We start from the raw sequence: 24,896 nt of genomic DNA, 5'->3' as shown, positions 1-24,896 counted from the left end.
TTTTTGTCACTTATACATAAATTTTAAAATAAATCCCTGCGTTTAGCGGTCTAATGGATCACACGAAATCACTTCAAAAATCAGCCCAACATTTAAATTGATGTATAGATATTTTTATATTCTTTTATAACATTTACAATTACTTTTCGAATTATTATCTGTTATAGAAATATTTTTTATAGTTTTCTAATACACATTTTTATAACTTTTACAGTTATTTTTTTATTTATTATAAAGCTTCAATAAATGATTTTTTTTTTATTTAAATCACATGATTAAAAAAAGTCACTTGATTTAAATTGCGATTTAAATCATGCCAACCCTGTTAAATACTAAGACATATTTTAGGGAAATATGTTCACATGCAGAATGTCTCTCAAAAAATGTGAGTGGGTAGGAGTGCCTTTCTAAATGATACAGTCTGTATATTACTGTGTGTTAGGGTTCCTTCTTGATCACTTTACATAATCTTAGGTTATTATTATTTCTTCATCTTATTTTTACATATATTCATTTACTGTCAATGTCTCCAGAAGATCCAATAGGAATCACATCAAACCACTGGATCTTTTCTGGGTTTTCTTTCTTGTAAATTTAACCTACTATAGTAAACGCCACGAATGTTTGGGAGTGATTCATCGGTCGCTACCATGTGAACTAATCTGTTCAAGGTCATATAAAACTTAATTCCAGTGCGCCAGTGCGCCAGTGTTTCAAATCATATAATAAACAATATATAATCTGTTGTAATTTGTTGTTTTAACTGTAAAAGTCTTGTCAAAACATATATTTGGTTATAAATATAAACTGGAATGCCCCATTGGTCGCACTGCAAGTACACCAATGGACTGACGCACAAAAACGAATCAATCAAAGAAACGCGATATAGTATCGTCTTTGTCATTCACGCTAACATTTTAGAATAAGTAGGAGGAGCGCAGGTAGATGATTAGACCGGGCCTCTAAAAACCTATGTCTGCGGTAAAAATTTACGTTTTTAATGTAAAAATGATAGCGCACGTGTCGATTCTAACTTCATCAAGCGATGAATCACTCCCAAACATTCGTGGCGTTTACTTTACCCATGTTGCCATATTATCAAGAAATTATGTCAAGTGAAAATTAAAAAAAGATTCCGAATTTCCAAAATTTTTTTTGCAAAAAAAACTCTGGGGTCGAAATATACTACCCCTAAAAAAATCTAGAATGCCACTTTATCTAAAAACGAGAAAACATTCGACCAATGTGTTCTCTTTTTCTATCACGACTATGCATATGGTTGCCAACCGTCCTCTATTCCAGAGGACAGTCCTCTTTTTAATCTCACTGTCCTCTGTTCTTCCACATATTGGAAAAGTCCTCTTTTTACATACTAAACTCAGAATCTAAAAAATATTCGTCTATCGCCAATCGGCCACAATGCATGCTTTAAAAAATTGTTAATGTGTGTCTTTCGCTACTCCCAGTCGTTACTTATATTTTTAAGAAAGTAAGGAAAGACCATCAATCGCATACCGTTCACATAACTATTAAAATTCTAGGCATTTGGGCGAGGTTTCAAAAAATGTTTCACCTGTGCCTCTTTTTTACCCTCTCGTCCATTTGTTTATTTCGAAAGTTGGCAACCCTACCTATGCATGCGAAACCTGCACACTTAAAACGGACATTACAAGGAAAATGCAGGTCGCTAATAATGATCAATGGAACGAAATATTACAAATAAATTGACAGCTATCTTCATTTTCAAGCTGATTATAACTCCATTTTATTGTCGATCGTATGGTTTTTGCATTGTTTTAGCCTTTTAAAACCCATCCCAAAAAATACATTTTCTTGTCACACACCGTATACATCTTAATCATCATGACTACACACAATATAGTTATGATACAATGACTAAAGAATACAAGGACATGTAACAGCAATATACGGGCTGCAGCACAATTTGTGACATTAGACGCCATTTTTTTGGACATAACGAATGAGTCATCAACTGGTCATCAGCTACAATTTTAGCGATTTTTAATAGTTGGTTGTGTGTAGTAAACTTTGTATAAACTTTATTACAATGGTAATTTGTTCATCTTTCAAGTGTAAAGTTCTTTCACCTAAACGTTTTATAGGAAAATAAACAGTCCACTACACCTTTTTAGGCTTTTTTTTATTGAATTCGATAATTATTTTTCTGATATTATATGTACTTGATATGTGCCATACGCCGATACTAGTTTTGTATCTTTTGTTAACATTTTAATACATTTTTTTCGTAATTAATTAGTATGATAGCACCGGATACACCATAGGCACAACCATAGGCTTAGTGAAAACATTTACGATGAAAACATTTAAGAAAAATATGTGCCACGGCTCTGTTTAGAAGAATGGTCACAGTTTGTTCTCGGGTGCTATTTGTCCTTGTATTATTTAGTCATTGTCATGATACCAAAAACTAAAATGCCAAGAAGATTTTTTTATTATTTCTATCGCACAATATTTATTTATAAGGAATTAAAAAAACTGTAAAAAATAATTAGGCGTATACAATCTTAATAGAAATATGCTATTAATGAATGAATATGAAGGATGTGTAGATGATATAAATTACTAAAAAAAAGAAAATAGTGGCATATTGCCAAATTTGCATTACGAAACGTTAAAATAAAACTACATGTGTGAATTCAGCCATTAATCAAAAATTGAATAACAGTACATGATCTGTTTTAAAAATAAAATCTAAAAAAATAGTTTTGTCAAATCCATATCGAATCTCGTTTCTAAGCTAAATGTCCAAATACATTTAAAAATATATTTCATACATTTTAAAATATGCTTGTAAGATTAACTATAACCGAAGCAAGCTAAAAAAAGGATATACATAATTAATTAAAACAAGTCAAAAGATTTATTTAGTTTTCTTGTATTCGTTTGTTGTCACCTGGTAGACAACAAACTTGTTTATAAATCACCATACTATTGTTTAAAGTTGATTCTCACTATACATTCCGTTTCCGACCCATATACGTTCCGTAAACGTTTTGTATAATTTGATTGTATTCACGCTATAAACCGTAGTCATGGAAACGGTATGAAAACGAAATAGTGTGCATTGTCCTATTCATTTACATGATATAATATTTTACGTAAACAGAAAGGAAGCGGAAAGTAGCTGATACGGAATGTATAGTGAGCATCAACCTTAATATAGAATAAGGGATGATTCACAGTACACCGGACCGTGTCGCACGCAAATGCGGGATCCCTCTAAGCAATAGCAAATGCGGGATCCCTCTAAGATTCCGCGGGATCAAAGTTGCGGGATTTACCGTGCGGGATCCGTGGGATCGACACATTACTACTGGGTAACGTAGGTAACCGAATCGATCGCGATCAAGGTCAAACCGCTTCGTTCCGGGCCGATGCGTCGACGCTTGGAACCCGGGAGATTCCCCTTACGGCTAGGCCATTAAAAATAAGTGAAACAAACAGGTTAGTTGTTAGATTTCTTTCTGGCATGTTTCTGGCGTATGTGTAAGTAAAGAAAAGCGTTTCACTAGTACTTGTGGACAATTTCGTCAAATAAACTGCCGGACATAATTATCGGGACAAGCAAAATTTTAGGGTAAATTTAAAGTTGAATATCTCTTGAACTAAAAAAGATTTTTGGATGCGGTTTAGAGCAGGTATTAGATGCATTTCTTTTTTCAAAAAATATGAATTTTTAGTCATACGTATGGTCCTAAATAATACATTCTGCATATGCCAAAAAATTATTGATATAGGGTGTATCTAAAAGCAGATAACTAACACATGTTAAAAAAATCAACATCAGAATAATATTTTTATTTATAAAATAAGTAGATAAATGAAATTAAAATTTAAGTTTATTTAATATTAAATATATTTTTCGAACACCCTGTATACATCGGTCCAAATTTCTGTACAGCTAGTGTAAGATAGACGCTATATCAATATATTGTGGGCCTATGCAAAATATACAATGCGTTTTGTACCATTTAGGACCAAATGTATGACTATTGTTTACAGTCCGGCAATTTTGCGGATCCGCAGGATTGATTGCTTTAATCCCGCGGGTTTGCGGGATTGAGATTTTGGTGCGGGATTGTATTCCCTATCTGGGAGTTTTTCGACATGAGGAATTTAAATTCGATGTCAGTTGGGCTCCTATTTATAGGGGCGCCCCATCAATCTACATATTTTAACTGGTTTAAAGAGTAATAACTTTTCGTCCACTTCTGAGTGAAAAAATATACATTTGCACTGTTTTTTACGTAAAAAATGTCTCTTAGTAAAAATAGCTACGAGTAATAGTTCTCGAGATATTTAAAACCGAAATAATCAATACATGTCATCATCGACAAAAATTGAACATGTTGACTAGATAGATATTAGACTAAAATCATAAATTTGATATGCTTTTGTACCAAAGGTTCAACAGAAACTGTTTCTTCATATTAATTTAAAAGAATATAAAGTTCCCAGATTTATTATTTCAGTCAAATAATTATCTAATAAATATTTTTATTTTTGTCAATAATGACAATCCCAAACGACTGGCTGCTATCCACATTTATACCGCTTCCCAAGAAGGCAAACGCGACCAAATGCTCTGATCACAGCATAATCAGTCTGATGAGCCACGTCCTAAAAATCCTCCTTAATATCATCCACACACGTATGTATAGGAAACTCGATGAAAACGTAGTTCAGTTCGGCTTCAGAAAGGGATTGGGTACCAGAGAGGCTCTGTTTTCAATACAAGTCCTAATCCAACGAGCACGCGACGTCAATGTAGATGTCTTTGCATGCTTCATAGATTTCGAAAAGGCATTTGATAGAGTCCAGCATGACAAACTCATCTCGATTTTACAGTAATCAGGAATAGACGATAGAGATACAGAAATAATAGCAAAACTTTATCGTTAACAAAAGGCTGTAGTTCGAATCGAGAACGAAACTTCAGAAGAGTTTAGTGTAAGGATGGGAGTGCGACAAGGCTGTATATTGTCGTCTCTGCTATTCAATGTGTACTCGGAACATCTATTTATAGAGGCACTGGATGGCACAGAGAATGGGCTGGTAATAAATAGAGAAATAATAAACAATTTGATATATGCAGATAATACCGTTCTGTTGGCCGATACCGCTGAAGGTCTCCAAAGGCTTATAGATCGTGTGGCGAATACGGAAGCAGATACGGAATGAAGATGAACTGCATGAAGACTCAAAAGTTGATCATTAGCAAGAACTACATCGACAATTTTCAGTTCACTGCTAACAACGTCGTTCTCCCGCCTACTCCAACTCATACTGCAGGGGAAAATAGAAGGCAGAAGATCAGCGGGACGCAGACGAATATCGTGGCTGCGAAATCTACGAACATGGACCGGATTGACGTCAACAGCTTTGTTCAGAACGGCAGTGAACAATGTAATATGGATCAATGTGATAGCCAACATCCAAAGAGGATAAGCACTTTAAGAAGAAGAAGAATGACAATGCATAATAATTTGCATTCCAAATATATTGAGAACGGTTAGTCGTAGCGATTTTTACCAAGAGACTTTCTTCTTCTCACTGTGCCTTGTTAGACCCCCCTGACGTTGGAAATCACGATGACGAGTTGATCCCTGTTTTCAGCCACTCTAAACAATTGTTCAGCACTGTATATGCCTGACGCCTGTCCATCGCGGATGTTCCTCAACCAGAAGATTTGTTTTCTTCCTACGCCCCTGCGGCCCTCTATTTTTCCCTTCATTATCAGTTGTAGAATCTAATAACGATTTACTCTAAGAATATGGCCGAGGTATGGCACCTTTCGGCATATAACTTTATCGAAATATAACAGTTAATTAAAAATATACAGAGTGTCCCAAATAAAAAAAAATATATTTTTCTGTTGATAACCCTTAAATTATTAATTTAAAAAAAAATATACTTAAACCATTAAATTCTACGTAAAATGGTGCTTTGGAGATGTTTTCACAAGAATACAAAATTTTCCATGGCAAAAAAGTTACAGCGATTTGTTAAAAATGCAAATTTTTGAAAAACACCCCATAACTCCGAAACGGTAACAGATATCGATGTGCAGTTTTCGCCATCATGTTTTTGATAAAAATTGAGCTTAGACACCAACATTAGTTTTCGTCTGTCTGCTATAGAAAAGGGCGTTTCCCTTTAAAAGCGTCCAATTTGACCCATCCTGTATAAGCTAATCATTTTGACACCTTTTTTATGTTTTTTGCATATTTCTTTTATAATTAATTTTATGCAAAGAGTAAAAATCTGGAATCACATTGAATCAGAATTTAAATTAGAGTGATGTGTATAGATTTATAGATTAGGATGTATACCGGGTGTTTTTCGGGTGGCTCACCCCTATAACTTTTTTTTATTTTTGCAAACAAGAAAACGAAAGTTGATATCTTAATATATGACAACAATCAGGATTGATTGACGTATTCAGTTCTTCTCGGTTGTAGGCTCTTCTACTTTCGCCTTGTTACAATCATTCCTTAGTGTTTATTTAATGTATGAAACACACTCCATTTAAAAATAAAACAAAAGACAATAGGGGCACCTGCATCATACATATATTAAAATAGTTCCATCTATAATGAACGATACTACAAATTATTGAAAAAAATATCTGCAATAATCAAATGGCGTCATGAATATAAGTTTCGATAGATGTATCGAACTTTCCTCTTTCCTTATAAGTGTGCATTAAAATGATTTTATTTTAAATATAAAACAGCACTTGGCAGTCACAAATCCAAATAACTTATGAGGAAAATCATAATGACGGAGTGCTGCATTGAAAGAAACCTTAGCTTTAATTAAATATTTGTTTTAATGCGCTCGAAGGCCTTCTAGCATTATAGAAAAACATACACATTGAACTAACACAACTAAAAATAAGTTTCAATTTTAAACTTGCCACATCTATTGGTTTCACCAAACAATTTTATAGCATGCGTTTTATTTATATATCATTATTAATTTAATTCATGTTCTTGAACTATTTTTTAAAGAAATATTCGTATTTCATCACGAAAGCATTTTAGTTTTATACGGGATGAGTCTTAAAAATAGTGCAAATATTTTCAGGGCTGGTAGGTCTCGATAAAAGAAACATATTTTCTCTTTACAATTGTTTTTCAAATTCAAAATAACCAAAAAAAGGCAAAGTGACAGAGTTATTCAAATTTGAATTAAAAAAAAATGAGCTGTCGGATTTTTTCTTTATTCTGCATCCCTTTTAGTGTCGTAACCATAGAGTAAAGCTATAACTACTGTAATATCAGAGAGAAATTAGATCGTGGGAAAATTTACGGTGGACAGGCAATTCTAAAAAGTTTTCTAAAATATACAGGAAATGTTATAAGAAAATGCATTATTTTCAACATCTTTTTTGCGAAAAACCTCATAGACCTCTTCCGGGGGTCGAAATATAACTAAATATTTATAAATAGTTGCACTTACTTAAGACTCACCCTGTATATATACATATGCCGAAGGCGGAAGTAAATTTCGAAAAAAAACAACAAAATAAAAAGTTAATGGATTACCAATAAAAATGATAAAAAATCTAACAAAATAACATGAGTTTTACTATAGACAATCAACATATATGGCAATAAAATAAATATTTCACTGATAAATACTATAGGGGTTAAATGAATATATGTGAAGATATTCAGGACATGGTTCCATTTTGTAAATTAAGAACGGTTTTTCGTATACCGGGTGCGTCTCAAAAGTGGGTCATCCCTATAACTTTTTTATTTTTACAGATAAAAAAATGAGATTTGGTATGTTTTGGTTTGGTTTGGTATATATGCATATTTTGGTATATATAATAATATAGTTTGGTATATAATGTAGTAGTATATGACATAAATTACGATTCATTGACCTCGAATTGTTTTCGGCCACTTTCTGTTTCACGTGAAATAACTAGAACTTTTGAGTTTTAAATGACACCTTGGTATTTTCTTACCTTATTTGATTCTTTTTTCCGAACTTTTGACATTTTCGCATATAGCTTATTTAAAATTGTAAGATGTGGTTCATAGCGAAAATTGGACTCGAAATACCAAGTGTGTTGTACCAAATTATTCGTAAAAAATGCTTTTTCCAAATATACTAATGTGCCACCCGTGTTCTATTTAAAAAAATTGAGATATGATTAAAAATACGATTTGGGCATAATTTAACTGGCCAAGACAAGACACGAAAAACATTAGACGATCAAATCTATTTTTCTAAGGCTCCTTGATTAAACCTTAATGTCTTTAACGGATCCATGGCACTCTCGATTGAAATTTAAAATACGATTTTTTTAAGCGAAAATTTCAAAATTGAGTGTCATTTTCACTTGAATAAATAAAAAAATATACCGAGGGTACCATTTAAAAATCAAAAGTTGTAGTCATTTCCGATGAAACAGGAAGTGGCCAAAAACAATTGAATACGTCAATCAAAATCAATCCTAATTTAACCAAATCTCGTTTTTTATCTGAAAAAATAAAAAAGTTAGGTGTAGTCATTGGCGTAACCAGAGGGGTGCCGGGCCCCACACCCCAGGTACTGCTGGGCACCCCCCAGAGAAATCTTGAATTTTATGACTCTTGGCTACGTATTAATTTTTATTTGCTTGTGATGTAGTAAAAATGACGTTTTCTAGTTTTGTTTAGTTATTATTATTTTGTTGTGTTCAAAAATGTGTCAATTTTTTTTTTAGAAAATTTGTAGGTATGTAAGTAATCTACGGGAACACGGTTTTTTAAATTTATGTAAACGTTTTATTCAAAAAATGTGCTTTTTAAAATTATTTGTCATTTTTAAAAAAACAAAAGCCCTAGGCCCCCCCTGGGCTCAATAACAGCCCCCCCCCCGGCCCAACCCAGGATAAATTGCTAGTTACGCTATATATATACATATATATATATATATATATATATATATATATATATATATATATATATATATATATATATATATATATATATATATATATATATATATATATATATCCCTTTAAAAAGAGAATATGCATTTATTTCTTTTGAATTATATTGTGTAGGTGGTAGAAAAAAGCTTGGAACGTCTACACAATGTAGACGTTCCAAACTTTTTTTCCCTTTTAGATAACTTTTCTAAAAATAATATTTACTTTGTATAGCCGAGCTATAGTTTTTTTGCCTCCAATAGGCATGTGGATATTTGAACGAGGACTAATTCTTAACCATAGGTTCGTTAATTAACGAACCTATGGTTAAGAATTAGTCCTCGTTCAAATACAAATTTAATTAAATAAATCTGCTACAAAGCCTAGAATGTAGAAATTCTACATTCTACAAACCCTATTAATTTTAAAACTAAAAATTTTCTAGCTTAAAAGAATTAATTTCATTTTTTTCTTCTAAATTTCTTCGCACACCCAGTTCATTTTAAATTCTTGAAAATTTAAAAAAAATTAGAAAAATACAAGGTGAATGAAAACGAATGCTTTTTGGTTAATTAACTAAACATTTATCATTTGTCCGCCTCTGCGTTAGTCCTTTGACAAATGCAATAATTTAGAAAGTGATATTTTAGAGATTATTAATGTGTTTTTCATCAGCATCATCAGCGGTTTGTATGGATTCATGTGATAGATATTTTGTGACTAATAACTAACAATTCTACTAATAACAAAAATTTTACTATACAGGGTGAGTCTCATAAAAGTGCAAATATTTTAGGGGTAGTAGGTATATTTTGACAACAGAAACACATCTATGAGGTTTTTTCGCAAAAAAATCAAAATTTGTAATTTTTTAAAAAAAACTTTGTTATTTTTTTTTAGTTTTTAGTTAAAAAAAGGTGCCCGGTGGCGTAGAGGTACAGGCTCTCGTCTACCAATCTGAAGTTAGTGGGTTCGAATCCCACACCCGGCATTTCATCAGCCGACTATTTCTATTAAAATAAAAATAGTTTGGGTACCCAGGTCGACCCAGCCTTAAATGAGTACTTGGGATTCACAATCCTGATGTAATAATAGGCGGTTGAAGCGTAGAGCTAGGCACATTACCTTGTATACCGAACAGCTCTAGTATGGCAAGCTGTACCTTGCTACTCCCAAGGCGTTAAACGCTATACACGGGAGCTATTATATTATTATAGTTAAAAAAAACGTATTTTCATAATAATATGACAACATAGATATTAGATTAAATTTAAAAGAAAGAAAACCCAGAAAAGGGTATATAATGTTTCTACACCCTGTATACTATATACCACTTCTATATACCACCTTGTATATTTCTATACAGGGCGAGTCTTCAATGAGTGCTTATATTTTCAGGGCTGGTAGATCTCGATAAAAGAAACATATTTTCTCTTTGCCGTTTTTCAAATCCAAAAAACCGAGTTATTAAACGGTTTTATTTAACTCGACCCGTACGGTATTTATTTATTTGTTTGTTTATTTGGGTCAAAATTAGAAATTGAAATTTAAGTACCTTCCTGTTGTCAGATTGATCTGAAATTTGGTACACACCTTTAGTTCCGATGACAATACAATATAGTAATATCAATAACATTGTAAATCTAAGATGGCCGCCGGTACAAAATGGCGGATTTCATATTTTTCCACAACCCCCTCAATATAGGTATCAAATGAAAGGGCTACACTAGTAGAATACTGTGATTATGACAAAATTTAAAATCCAAGATGAACGTCGTTACAAAATGGCGTATTAGGTGAGGGCATGAGTAGTCGTGTCCAGAACAGTTGTGTCCAAGATTGTGTGACGTTAGAAGGACAGATAAAAAAAATAGGTGATTAGATGTACCTACGTAGTTAGCGGTAGCTTTACCACCCAAGTTAAGGTAATAGGTTAAAACGTGCTGAGGACTGTATGGCATTAGGGTGGCTAAAAATGTAATGTCGCAAGCGTTTTCCCCTCAAGATTGGGCGCCTCTTGTTGTATATTATAGCCTTGCCCCTCTACTGGACCTCTGGGGGAGTCGACCGTTAAAATGTCCATTACTCGTGGGAACAACATGGAAACAATAAAAAAAAAAACAAAAATAAAAACGAAACTGCTACACAACGAAAAGAAGGCTCCGAAAAGGCGAAAGAAAAGTATAGAACAGAAACGTGCAAAAGAGAAGTGAAAATGAAACCTATAGTCGACTACAGAAACAGAAGAGAACGGTTAGCAACAGAAACACCTGAGCAACATGATGCCAGGTTAATAGCACAACGTGAGAGACAAAGGCAGCTGGTAGAGTCAGAAACACCTGAGCGTCATGAGTCCAGGCTAGCATTACAACGTGACAGACAGAGAGAGTTGTTAGCGGCAGAAACACCTGAGCGTCATGAGTCTAGGCTGGCATCACAACGAGAGAGACAAAGAGAGTTGTTAGCGTCAGAAACACCTGAGCGTCATGAGTCTAGGTTAGCATCAGAACGCGATAGACAGGGAGAGTTGTCAGAAACACCTGAGCGTCAGATTGTAATAAATTATCAGGTAAAAAACCATGTAATAATTATGCACTAAATGAATTAAATAGAATGAGGAATATTCGGTAGGCATTTCCGTTAAATACTAAAAACTAGAAAATAAAAAATCGGTAAAAAAACTTTTAAGTTAAACGGTTTTATCTTATGTGCACTGAAAACTAGAAAATAATAATAACAATTAGGTATTTTGAACTTCTAGTTCAGAAATATTTTAGTACTACGCAGAATATAGCTTTTAGGCATATTAGACTAAAATAAAAACGTGGGGCCCATTAACTGTTGCTGTAATACTTTCTTCTATACTAAGTGTGGATTACATCGACTTACTATAATCGTAACTGGAGATTTTGGCAATCAATAACCAGCCGTGGCGGCTTCACCAGCGCCGAGCTCATGATCTACCAAAGTATAAAGATATGCTTTGCCATAGGTAGGATTTCAGAGGGGCCCCACGTTTTTATTTTAGTCTAATATGCCTAAAAGCTATTCTGCCTAGTACTAAAATATTTCTGAACTAGAAGTTCAAAATACCTAATTGTTATTATTATTTTCTAGTTTTCAGTGCACATAAGATAAAACCGTTTAACTTAAAAGTTTTTTTACCGATTTTTTTTAATTTTTAAAAAAATATTTTTGCTTAAATTTTGAGAACCACTGGACCTTTACCGTAACCACCGTAACTTTACTGGGTTTTTGTTTCTTAAATATAATTTACTATCTATGTGACCATATTATCAAGAAACTATGTTTATCAACTAAAAACTAAAAAAAAATCAAAATTTTTTCAAACAACAACCAAACCAAAAAAAATATCATAATCGTGTTTCTACTGTCGAAATATACTACCCCTAAAAATATTTGCACTTATTTAAGACTCACCCTGTATATTTTTAAAAAATATACATTTAAATTCTAGTAATAATTTGAATTTGGGGTGATTGACATATACAACAGGAATAATTTTAAATTACTAGTTTAATTCGCAAAACAATACTCATTTTATATCCCTATTATTTTAGCGTCAAATAAAGCAATCAAATAGAAGTTTTTTTGTAAAACTCGGTATAACACACTCTGTATATTACTTACATTGTTAATTAAGTGTAAATCCATATTTAATTATTTTTTTAACTGGAGAATGTCAAGTTTAAATTGGTTATTCTTTATCTATAAAATTATTGTTGAAACAAATTAAATTCTGCATATTTGCCATGGAGTTGAATGAGTTTAACAGTTATACTGCATTTCCACATTTACTATTGTTACCGCAAACATTTTTCGCTAATAGTGTTTAGAAAAATTTGGATGTCAACAAGGTCACTAAATATCCTTCAATTAGCTCAATAATTCACTGCAGTCACAGCTGCATAAGCTAAATACCTAAAAGTTTTAGATCGTATATTTTGAAAAAGATATACAGGGTGGCAGATCGGGGAAGTTAGCAACTCATTGAAAGCAGGAATTATAAAATACGATCCTGCTTGGGCTGCTACAGTCCTGCTTTAAATCCCAACCCAGCCACACCTACCAATTTTCAGCTATAGTTACTTTTATTTTGGTTGCTAACCTCCCACTTGGCAACACATGAGAAGCAGGATCGCCCAAACTGGTTCCTGCTTGCGCTGCTATACCCCTGTTGCAATTTCATCCCAGCAACACTTGCTGTTTTTAAGATACAGCAAGTTTAAGTCTGACTGGTGACGTCACACATAGCAACACAATAAAAGCAGGATGGCTGAAACAAGTTCCTGCTATGGCTGCTATAGTCCTGCCTTATCCTGCTTCAAACCCCATACTAGCCAGTCTTGTCGTTTTAAAATAGAACGAATCGATTCCTGGTAATCAGTCGCAGGTTAAGATTAGGAATGATTTGTTTAACTTGATATTATTTTCCTAAAATATGTATAAGCTTCCAAGTCATAAATAATTATTCCGAACAGTTGAACAAAATAAAGCAGGTTCAGTGTTCTCAGGAGTAACTTTAGAGTTTTTAGTGTGACATCTGAAAGCGCCTTAACGTACCCGCGAACCATAACCTCAAATTTTCCAATTTTCTACTATGAATTTGAATTCATACCTAGTTCTCACAAGTGTGATTTGTGTTATTTTGTGTGTTTTTTAAAGAAACGTAAGTATTTTTGACGGTCAATCTATCGTTAAACTTTTATTTTGTACGTTTCGTTCCGTGCCCTAGCGGACAAGTCAGCAACAAGCTTTTATATCATATAAATTGTGTAATGAGATGTGTGTAAATTGTGTAAAAGTGTTACAGAAAATTGTTTTCTTCTTTTTAGAGTAAAGTAAAGTAAATATTTCAGTTAACGTCTCCTTTTTGCTGCCAGGGCTAATCTGGACGGGGCCTACTTTGTTTACGCGGAATCCGAACCGCGGTCCTCGGCCATATCATGGTCAATGGCCTACCGACTTGGCAAGTGTCTAAATCGACTTTAAAGGGCCCCATTCACGTTGAGATCGGTATCGATACGTGTATCGCGACAGGAAGCGATACATGTATCTGAGATTTGTATCCATGTTTCCTATCCAAGATTCCTACACGTTGAGACGGAATCAGGAAATATCAGTGTTCAAATTGAAAACCAAAATGGTGCTGCCTGCCATGCCGGTGTTTGTAGCAGTGGCAGTTGTATTATCAGGCATTTCAAAAAAGAAAAAAAGACGAAAAAGAATATGGGCTAAGAAATGGTTACGTGAGAGAAACAAATACACAGTGGCAAATTTACTACAAGAATTAATGGTTAGGTTAGGAGAGGAAACGACACTGTTTATATTTTGGTATCGCGAGACATAATAACATCAACATACACGTTGCGACAAGTATCACTTGCATGCGTTTGGTATCGAAATTTCACTACATTGATACAGACGGCGATACAATCCTATACGATACAGCGATACTGAGACAGACAAATACACTGTGAGATTTGTGTCAAGATACTGATACTTGCAACATGTGTCGATACCGATGTCAATGTGAATAGGGCCCTTTACTCACGAGATATCCGATCTCATCCGGCCTCGAACCGCCGCGCCGTGAATGAGCAGTGTGTGTCAATAGATTTTACACTTTTGCCTTTTTTTTGGACAACAGCACGATACAGAGTTTCGAACCGGTCACCCGTCCATCCACTAGTATCGCCTTACGTCGCTTAACTTCGGTATTCTAATGGGAACCGGTGTTTCGACGTAGCTATTCCGTTGCCTTCTTTTTAGAACATTTAAATAAAAGCTTGTTTTTAAAAGCTTTTATTTAATTTGCAATGTATGTGTATGTATGTATTTCCCGCGGCTTTTGGATTGTTTGTTTTTGTCTCTGTCTAACACATTTGAATTAGCGGTATCGATTGATAAACAGTAAAATTGTCACGTGATGGTCATCTTTCGTGATTTGTAGTTTTTTGTTTAATAAAAATTTCATTTTTCATAGATATTTGTTTAATGTTTTTTTTTCAGTTCACAACCCCAATGAGCCATACCCATGGGCTTACATAATTTACTGGCAGTCTCGTTGTGAAAGAAATCATTAGAAGCATTTAGATATTTGATCTTTTACAGGTTACATGATTGGAAAACTCCAATTCGCCAATTCTCGATTTCCAGTAATCAAAACTGTGCTGTATTTCAATTTGCTGTATTTCAAAAACGGCAAGAGTGGCTGGTATAGGGTTTGAAGCAGGATGAGGCAGGATTATTATAGCAGCAAAAGCAGGAACTTGTTTCAGCCATTCTGCTTTGATTGTGTTGCTATGTGTGACGTCACCAATCAGACTTAAACTTGCTGTATCTTAAAAACAGCAAGTGTTGCTGGGATGAAATTGCAACAGGGGTATAGCAGCGCATGTGTTGCCAAGTGGGAAGTTAGCAACCAAAATAAAAGTAACTATAGCTCAAAATTGGTAGGAGTGGCTGGGTTGGGATTTAAAGCAGGATTGTAGCAGCCCAAGTAGGATCGTATTTTATAATTCATGCTTTCAATGAGTTGCTAACTTCCCCGATCTCAGGGCGGCCCATTAGTGCGAGGAAGTCCAACGTCGTCGTCGTTTTCGAAGATATGAAAAAAGTTTTATTCAGATGTTGCATGGTTTATAAAGGGACATATCCTAAAAATATTTTGTTATATACAGGGTGTCGCAAAAAAAGTTATGATAATGTTTTAAGTTTTTTTTTAAATCGCATCCCTCATTTTTCCATGATTATTAAATTCAGCATAAAATTCTGAATCAAGTACACTATTTTTATTTGAAACACTATGCGGTGTTGCCATTCTGCTTCTTATTTACTGAAACTTTGGTTAAAAGCACTATATCCGAAAAGTGGTTAAAAACTGGTGTAAATTTAACTTTATTAATATTTAGCTATATTTTCCTAAACACCAAGGATAACAGAATAAACCCGCGAAGGAAAATTTACATTATCTTATACGGTAATTTTTATGGTGTCGCCAACACCTCAATATTTGAATAGCTATATCTTAGTTTTCATTAGAATAGACATCTCCAAGAGAGAGTGTTTTAGTTCCAACACTATTCAACTTCCTTCAAATCTACACAAATGACCAGCCGCTAAGTCGATACATCAAAGTTTCATCTACACCAGTAGTTCCCAAACTTATTTTTCTCGTGGACCACTTTCAAAATTTTACTGGTTTCGGTGGACCCCCTGCTGCTACATTTCTACCACATTCTTAAAGTCGCCAAAAAATAAAAATTGTGTCACTTCTGAGTTCTGTCCCTATATTCCGATATGTAAAATAAAAACGAAAAATGGTACATTTTATATCACTTTATTTATTAAAAGAATAGAATTACAAGAAAAATATTAAGGTAATATAGGTTCAGGTCATAATTTTTAATTAATGGGAAGGATGTATCTGATGGAGTGTCAGCAAACGATCAATGTTTGGCTTTATTTTTGTGAGCAATAACCGCAAATCCCCCGCTCTGTGATGTTTAATTTGCTCCTTTTTTTTTGTTTAAGAGGTTTGTAACGCACTAAAACTCCTTTCGACAAGGTATGACGAGGGAAAAGCTATTAAAAATTTCCTTGCGATTTCCCACAGTCCAGGATATTTTTCGGGTATTTCTGCTTGCAGCCAAAATGTTGGGTAGCCTTTTCTAAATTTCACCTTCAGCTCCTCATTAGTGCTTAGCTCGAGCAGCTCCTCTTGTAATACAACATTGGCCACTTCCGTTTCATCAAATGGATTTATGATCCATGGTGGTATATCCATCGTCAGTATATCTTCAAACCTGGTTTTGAAGTCATCATGCAGAGCACTTAAATGTTGACTGTAGGTATGGATATCCTCATCAATACATTCTACCTGCGACAAGTTTGGAAATTGAGAGAATTCGCGCCGACTAATGTTTTGCTTCATAAATTTCAATTTCCCAAGAAAAGCCGAAATTATCCCCTTTGTTTTTATTAAATTCAGGCTGTCCCCTTGTAACTGCAAGTTAATATCATTAAATTTTTTAAACAAATCTGTCAAATACGCAATGTCTGCTTTGAATTTGATCAAGTTTTCTTTTAAATCTGGATCTCTACTTTCTAAGAACTCTAATATGGAATCGAAAACAGAGTAAAATCTCGTTAAGCATGCACCTTTCGACAACCAGCGTACTTCAGTATGTAAGAGCAGTCGTTGGAAGTCTTCATCATTTTCGTCGCACAATTGAGCAAATAAACGCGTATTCAATGCATTGCTTCTGATTTTGTTGACAGCTTTTATTACAAAATGAAGAGATTGGTTCAACCTGTCACTTAAATGTTTTGCCACAAGATGTTGTCGGTGGATTACGCAATGAATAGCTGTAAGTCCTGGTATAATTCTTTTGAGATGACTTATAAACCCACGATATCGCCCGACCATTGCAGGAGCTCCGTCTGTTGCCACTGAAATAATGTTTGTAAATGGGATCGATTTTTCCGTAAAAAAATTACTCAGGACATTAAATATTGATTCGCCTTTAGTGTCAGTCTCCAAAGTTCTGGCAAATAGCAATTCTTCGTGAATTTCTTCCTCAACAATAAATCGGACATATGCCAATAGTAATGCTTCATTACTGGGTAACGTTGACTCGTCCAGTTGTATAGAAAAATGAGTTTTTTGCAGATGATTGCACAAAAAGCTTTCGATATCAGAGCTCATTTCATCAATGCGTCTTTGTACAGTATTGTTACTTAATGGAATTCTTTTTAGTACGTCAAATGGAGATTTGTGCAAAACAGTTTTTAAAACCTCTTCAACAGCGGGTAAAATTAATTGTTCTCCGATAGTGTGCGGTTTTCCAGATTTTGCTATAAGTAATGAGATATTGTAAGATGCCCGCAAGCCATCATCGTTACTTTGAGATGTTGAAGCGAACATACTGTGCATGGTGGGTCTCTTTCCATATTTTTCTTTCAATGTTTGAAAATATTTTAAATCTTTACCTATTTTATCAGTATGACACCTTTTTAGATGATCTTCGAGCTTTGATGGTTTCATAGAGTCATTGCTCAAAACTTTGTTGCATAATAGGCACATGGGCAATTGTTTGTCTGCCTCTGATGGAACAAAACCATATTTCAAATAATCGATACTATATTGTCGACATTTTTTCTTTGCTGTAGCCATGTTTCGTGTCAGTTACCTTACCTGTAAAAAAAAAATGTTTTAGTAACCAAGTTTTTTTCTGAATATAGGTATCACACCGCAGCCTTTGTCAGCACGCGGAAATAGAATTACGGCTTGTAAAGGGACCAACTAATAAACCGCTGAGACAAATACAGACGTTTTCACAAAACGGTATCAATTTTAAAGTACATAATTTACCACTAATTTTTAATAGTATAAATAAAAATTGGTGTACTCAGTATCGAATACTGATCATATTTGTGTGGGAAAAAATAAAAGTCGAAATCCCAAAATTGTCCATAAAAACGATAACTAACATTTTATTAAATCAATGAGTTCACGCGCTCCGTGTATTTGCGTATTTTTGTCTGCGGCTTCATTGTTAAAACGTGACAAACTGGCATCGAAGTCCAAGCCCCGCCCTTTTCCCGTCGCCCGCGCACCGCTCGCTCTTTCCGAAAAGGAATAGTTTTGATAAAATAGTTACTTCAAAACCAATTTAAAATGATTATGAAATTACTGTTTTATAAAATTAGTAGTTACTTGCAAGAAAAATTACAAAATTAATTGCTCTGCAATATTGCTTATTCGGCCTTTTTAGAGAGGCAGTGTTTCTCTCGTGAAAAAACAATTGAATAAAACGTGCTGTGTTTGTCTTCAAATCGAAAGAGGACAATTAAAATATCTGTAAGTTACTAAGTTACCTATCTATACAGGCCGTTGTGATCAACCGACTAGTACACGTAAACAAAATACTTAAGTACTATAACAAAAAAAGGTAGGTTACTTACTTTTCTCCGGCACTAGCAAACACAGATATAAATTTTCTCACAACTTTTTCCAAATTCCGCCTTTTTTTTCGAAATTCCGGAAACAAATGAATGCGTTTGCCTTTGGCATCAAGTATTTATAGTGGTGATCAAGTTCATGTCTGAACAAGCATTAAGCATTGTCGGGCGGATAGCGCTTTGCAAGTCTGTACACGAAATTGTACGTAATATCGAATACGCAAGTTTGGACAAGTAACAGTCGCTTGCCTTATTAAAATATTATCTGCTTAGATAGGTACTTAAAACAATGTAGGTAGGCCCTTATAAAAACTATGCTTACATTTTTGCTCTTTACTATCAAAAGCAGATAAATTTTCGTGGACCCCCATTAACATCTTATGGACCCCCATTTTTTGTTCACGCCTACGTAGACCCCCAGCAAGTCTCCCGTGGACCCCTGGGGGTCCACCTGGACCACTTTGGGAATCACTGATCTACACCGATGATTTAGCGATAGTTAGCCAAGGATAAGAATTTCTGTATAATTGAAGAAAACCTAACATCACAGCACAACACTTTCCTTAAAATTTCCAATTCTCACCGAAACACCCTAAAAACCTTTTACTGAAATAAATATATTTTCAATTAGTTATACAGTTCATACCAAATAAACTTTTCTAATAAATATTCTAATAAAGTTGCAATGAGTTTTTTACGGCTATTAAACTATCTTGTACACTCCGCACTAAAAGAGGTTCTGAAAAGAACAATGTCTGTCAGTAAACATTTTTAAGCTTAACTATCACAACACTATTTATTTAAACCAAAAACTCGTAATACAAAACTAAAGTGTCAAAACGAATGACACTGTGAGATAATAAATAAATAAATGCGGCAACTTGACATTTTTTACAGCAGAGCTACCACCTGAATCCCCAGCGCGAAATTTAAATTCCAGTTAGTCAGCACGGCGCCGAATATGTCCATGGTTGGCAACAATGAATTTAAAAATCGCGCCCTCGATTACGTAACTAAAAGTTTAATTGATGTTATATTAAAATATTTTGCGATATTATATTTTAATTTAAGTAAATTTTAAAGGAAATAATTGCCTATTCATATATGTATAATAAAATATAAATCAAGTTTATAAATTCCTAGGTATACGAAATACGCATGTTTCGAATGCTGCTGTTTGTACACTGAAATAGATAATGCAATAATTTATGTTCAGTAGCGCTTAGAGAAAAATGCATTTTACTAAACGTTTCCAGCAAATTATCCTACAAGCTATAGGCACCGTTTGGTTGGAGTATTTATAAAACGTCGATAATGTTCTTATTATTATTAAAATTTGGGTTAGGCAACTACAAGCTAAATATAAACAGGATACGTTTTGTGTATGTACAAAGTACTAACAAGTAAAAATAGATCGTCGAATTATTCATATTTAACATTTAATGCCTTCGTATAGAATAATGGAGGAGAGCATGTATAGATTTGAAAAGTTTGGTTTTCTCTAGACACTCCACAATTTTTTCCCTAATCTTTAGAAATACTTTTACTTCATCGTTATTTTAGCATTATTCATAAGATAATACATATGTAAACAATCTATATATCTATATATATATATATATATATATAACGTTTAAATTATTTATATTTAGTTAATATACATATATATTAACTAAATATACTGTTTTGAGGCCGTAAGTGTGCCGTTAGAATACGGATCATTTCAATAAACTTCAAAAAAGAGATGACGAAAATTCTTAAATTAGTAGTACATACGTAAATCTGTTAGTGTTTTCTCTAGGAGATGAGGAGACGTTGTCGTTGGTGGGGAAGCTCACCAACGCCCCAAGAAATCCCCTCTAGCACCTTGACTGGGTCTAAGAATCATCTCTTTGTCTTGTCCCTGGCTGTAGTGTCCTTGCCACGTAGACTACCCTGTCAGTCATACCAGGCACCTTCTACTGTCTGTCGTTATGTATCACGGATAGAGGGTGTGATGAGGGTCTTAGCTTAACCGCCCGGAACCAGAGGAGACAACCTCACCAAAAACCTAAATACTATGATGGCGGGACCAGGTCTAAGGGATTAGATAGAAGACTAGCTCATTGTATTCTCGTCTCCCTTACATCGACATGCGGAACTCATTAAAAGTGGACCGACTAACACTTGCGATGTATCGCCAGCTTTGCCAGAACTCTTTTAAGTAAGGACATCGAGTTGGCGAGTCATCAACTCGAGGGCCATGGTCAGGTCCTCACAATAGGATTGACTTCAAATATAAGGAGACAATAGAGAAAGAGAAAGATTGCCTCTATTATAGGGACTACACCGGTATCAGGTCTAAGGTAGGGTTACCAGACATTCTCTTTTTACCAGACATGTCCTCTTGTTAGCGGTATGTCCGGGCGTCCGGTTTCTTTTTTAAAACTTCACTGAATTGTCCTCTTTATTCACATTATATAAAAATATGCTAAATAACGTGTTTTTTTTTCAATTCTGATATACCTATCTGCTAATATATCAATAAATCACGGCAACGGAGAATCTTTCTATAAGTACTCTCCTACCAAAAATGGCTGAAATACTTTTCTACCGTTTTCAATAAGGAAGTCCATAGAAAGTTTCTCAAAATACGTCAATTTTTTTTCACAGTACTATCACATAACACAAATTCTGAAAGAACTTTTCCATTAATGGGTGCCCAATGGACAGATGACAGAAACAGGTTCTCCGTATCGTCTGTTAAAGATGCTATTGGGAACGCAGATTAATTTAAAATAATTTACCTACTCACAGTTATATTACTGAAAAACGGTGCCAATCATGAAGCAACAAATGAAAAAGGTGAATCGACTGTAGACGTAGTAACAAAACGATTAAAGAAATATCCAGAGGATTCAGACTGGAAATCAATAAATATACTTTTTGATAGATCTAAAGAAAAAAACTCAATTATCTTCAAAAACAGTACAAGCTGATGATATAAGATTAGCCAATAGAATGTTAACATCGGCTCAGACACAGTTAGATGCTCCAACTACATCAAAAACGAGATTTGAATAAATACGAGTATTTTGATTTAGCAGGAAATTAATTAAAGCAGAAAAAATTGACAACGCAGTGATTCGGTACAAAACCTCTCGAAATAACCAGTGTTCTTGGCGATTTTTTCAAGCCAAACACACAAACAAGACATCCAGCGAGATAGGATAACGGTCAACGATTTATTAACCGAATTAGACGGCCCCTTTAGCATTCAAAAGTACTTCATTTCTTTCTGTAAAATCAAGAGCAACGTCATGTTTGACCAATCGAACTTGGAAGAGTTTGACCTTTGCATAACTACCGATTTTGATTTTTCGGAAAATAAAAAACGGAAGAACGATTGAGATCTAACTCCCGCAGCACAGCAAAATCAACGATCGTTATTCAAAAATCCCGTATTATAATAAATGCGTACGAAAATTAATTATGGTTAGGATTTTTGTCCTCTTTTTCGTCTAGAGAAATCTGGTAACCCTAAGTCTAAGGAGAGACCAAGTTAATCAGCCTCCACCTCAAAGGTACCTGAGCCAGAGATAAGCTCCTCGACGGTGAAGGACACGGAGGGCTAAGTCCCAACAGTTGAAGGGTTATTTAGCCCTTGTAGGAGATAGATGTCCACTCCTCGGATAATAAACAGTTGTTGCCAGAGGAGAATGGGAAATGCCCTGTCTCCCCTACAACAGAAAGATCCCCATGTATGATGAGTTATAGACTGTAAATATGTGAGGAAATATATAAGGGTGACACAATAGATCTTTAAGGTCTTGGTTATTAACCCCCCTTCCATTTTCTACTATCTAAAAATATGTTAGCGAGTAGGAAAAAAAATGTAGATATGCAATAAATTAATATCCACCTTAAAGGCAGGTTTACATTGATATAAATAGTAGTAGGGTACGGTGGTGGAGTGCGTACTATCACGGTACTATCCCTCTACTAGAATAATGTAAACAGTTTGTGCTAATAACATAATAGTACTATAGATAATCCAGAATGGATAGCACGTGTGGAATAGTACACTCTACTAGCCCACCCCCATTTCCACAGTCTTACTCTAGTCTACCGGTTCGCTAGTTTACCATACCAACGTAAACGCACTAGACTAGCTTTATCAATGCAAAATCCCTTATCAATGGAAAATCCCCGTATTAATCAGCCATAAAAATATCCATTGCTGACACTGACAATTAACCTACTTCTTTTTAGAGATTGATAAATATACAAAAATTTACGCAAATGTTTATTGGCTTCATGTTAGACATGTGAATGCACATGATGACATGGTATTAATTAAACACAGTTATGCGTGTTTTTTTATCAAATTTAAATAAAAGTATTAAAAAGACAGGGCCTGTATGATTTATGATTATTTGAAATCAGAAAATAATATGTGCAATCTCCAATAGGTATTTGCACTTCCAATAGGTATTTAAAAAAATACCTATTGTATATAAATAACAATAAGTCACATTTTTTAATTATCCTAGCTCAAAAAAAAAATCAAAGCCTATTAAAAATCATACAAAATAAAATCTTAACACTGTTACTCATCTGTCAATGAAAAATCCTGTAAAAATTAGCTACTTCAGAAATTGGCTGAGACAATGTTTACGTTTTTGTATAGTCCAATTAATAACAACAAAAACAATTATTTTGAAATTACAAACATTTCTAAATTATTTATATGTATGTATATACCATTGAATACGTAACTTTTTCAAACAAAATTCCCAGCAAGTGAATATTCTTTAAATAAAATTGTATTTTTGCCAAATGTCTTAAAAACATTTGACAAAATCATCCTTTTAGTGGTGCTAATCAAACATTATTATTATAGCATAAAAACAGAATTAGGAGTATTTGAATACTTATTTGCCTAATAATATACCATTTAGAAACTTAAAATTCCGCGTAGTTCCGGAGATATTCGAGAAAACCCTAAAATTAAAGATTTCGATTTGATTTTTTTATGGTATTATTTGACAAGGTATCCTAAAACTAAAAACACATTTTTATAGCTACTTTTTCCCAGCTGCTCAGTAGTTATTTCATACATAATAACTGTTGTTGTATGACAAGTTTTCATCCAACGTTTAGTCTATTCGCCACCATTTTCAACTTAATTTTTTTCTAATAAGAGCTTTATTAGATTTTTACACATCCAATTCATTTTGCGATTTTAACGATATACAAGTTTTACATAGTGGCTTTAAGACGATAATAAATAATTTAAAAAAATGTTTTTATCAATAGGCTTTGGTAGTTTAAGCAAGTGTGAAACAAAAAACAACATAACTTGTCAAACGAGATTAGTTGTCGTTTGATACAGAGGAGATAAATCTATTATAAAGGATTAATTGATACACAAACCCGGTTTGATGCTTTAAGAAAATAACAGAAGTAAAAAATTGGCCTAGAAAGCATTTGGACCGGAATTCCATGTAAAAGAGCACACTTTTCAAGAAATAAACCCTCCATAAAGGTTTAGACTGTATAATTTCTAAAAAAAATATACAACAAACATGCGTACTTCGATATAATAATCTCAAGGACTATTCTAAATCTGTGTAAGAAGGCAAACAATGAAAAATAAGTTTACCATATATTCCTCTTCTATCGTATCTTTCCATTTCTTCTTGTAAGATCGAGCAGACTGAAACTTATCTACAGAAACCTTGGTAACAACACTCATGCCACAAAGTTCCCAAAAGAAAAAATCGGTCGCGCAAAAAAGTCAATTTTGGTTTTAAACACGCGGCGCGTATGCACGAAAACAACTAAGCTTTTCAGCGAAAATCCTTACATTTTGCATAGAGAGAGAGCATATCATAAAATTTATCTTTCCGTTCAAAATAGCATTATATGAGTAACATAAATATCATAATTCTGT

The 24,896-nt window shown here is 33.9% G+C and overlaps 1 protein-coding gene across 6 annotated transcripts in view; it reads right to left on the bottom strand.

The window, feature by feature from the left end:
* Positions 1-24,896, bottom strand: part of LOC115891203 (tropomodulin-like) — a 329,344-nt gene that overhangs the window by 274,276 nt on the left and 30,172 nt on the right. Inside the window, exon 1 of one of the 6 annotated variants that reach the window (XM_030911642.1) lies at positions 24,606-24,775. The exons of the other annotated variants lie outside the window; for them this stretch is intronic. Coding sequence (XP_030767502.1) covers positions 24,606-24,698 — 93 coding nt within the window. The 5' untranslated portion in view covers positions 24,699-24,775. Of the gene's footprint in view, positions 1-24,605; positions 24,776-24,896 lie in introns of those variants that run through there. 6 annotated transcript variants of the gene reach the window in all.

This window comes from Sitophilus oryzae, unplaced genomic scaffold, assembly GCF_002938485.1.
Source record: "Sitophilus oryzae breed Bouriz unplaced genomic scaffold, Soryzae_2.0 scaffold_1179_pilon_pilon, whole genome shotgun sequence".
Lineage (NCBI taxonomy): Eukaryota > Metazoa > Arthropoda > Insecta > Coleoptera > Curculionidae > Sitophilus > Sitophilus oryzae.
This window is presented reverse-complemented; position numbering and strand designations above follow the sequence as displayed.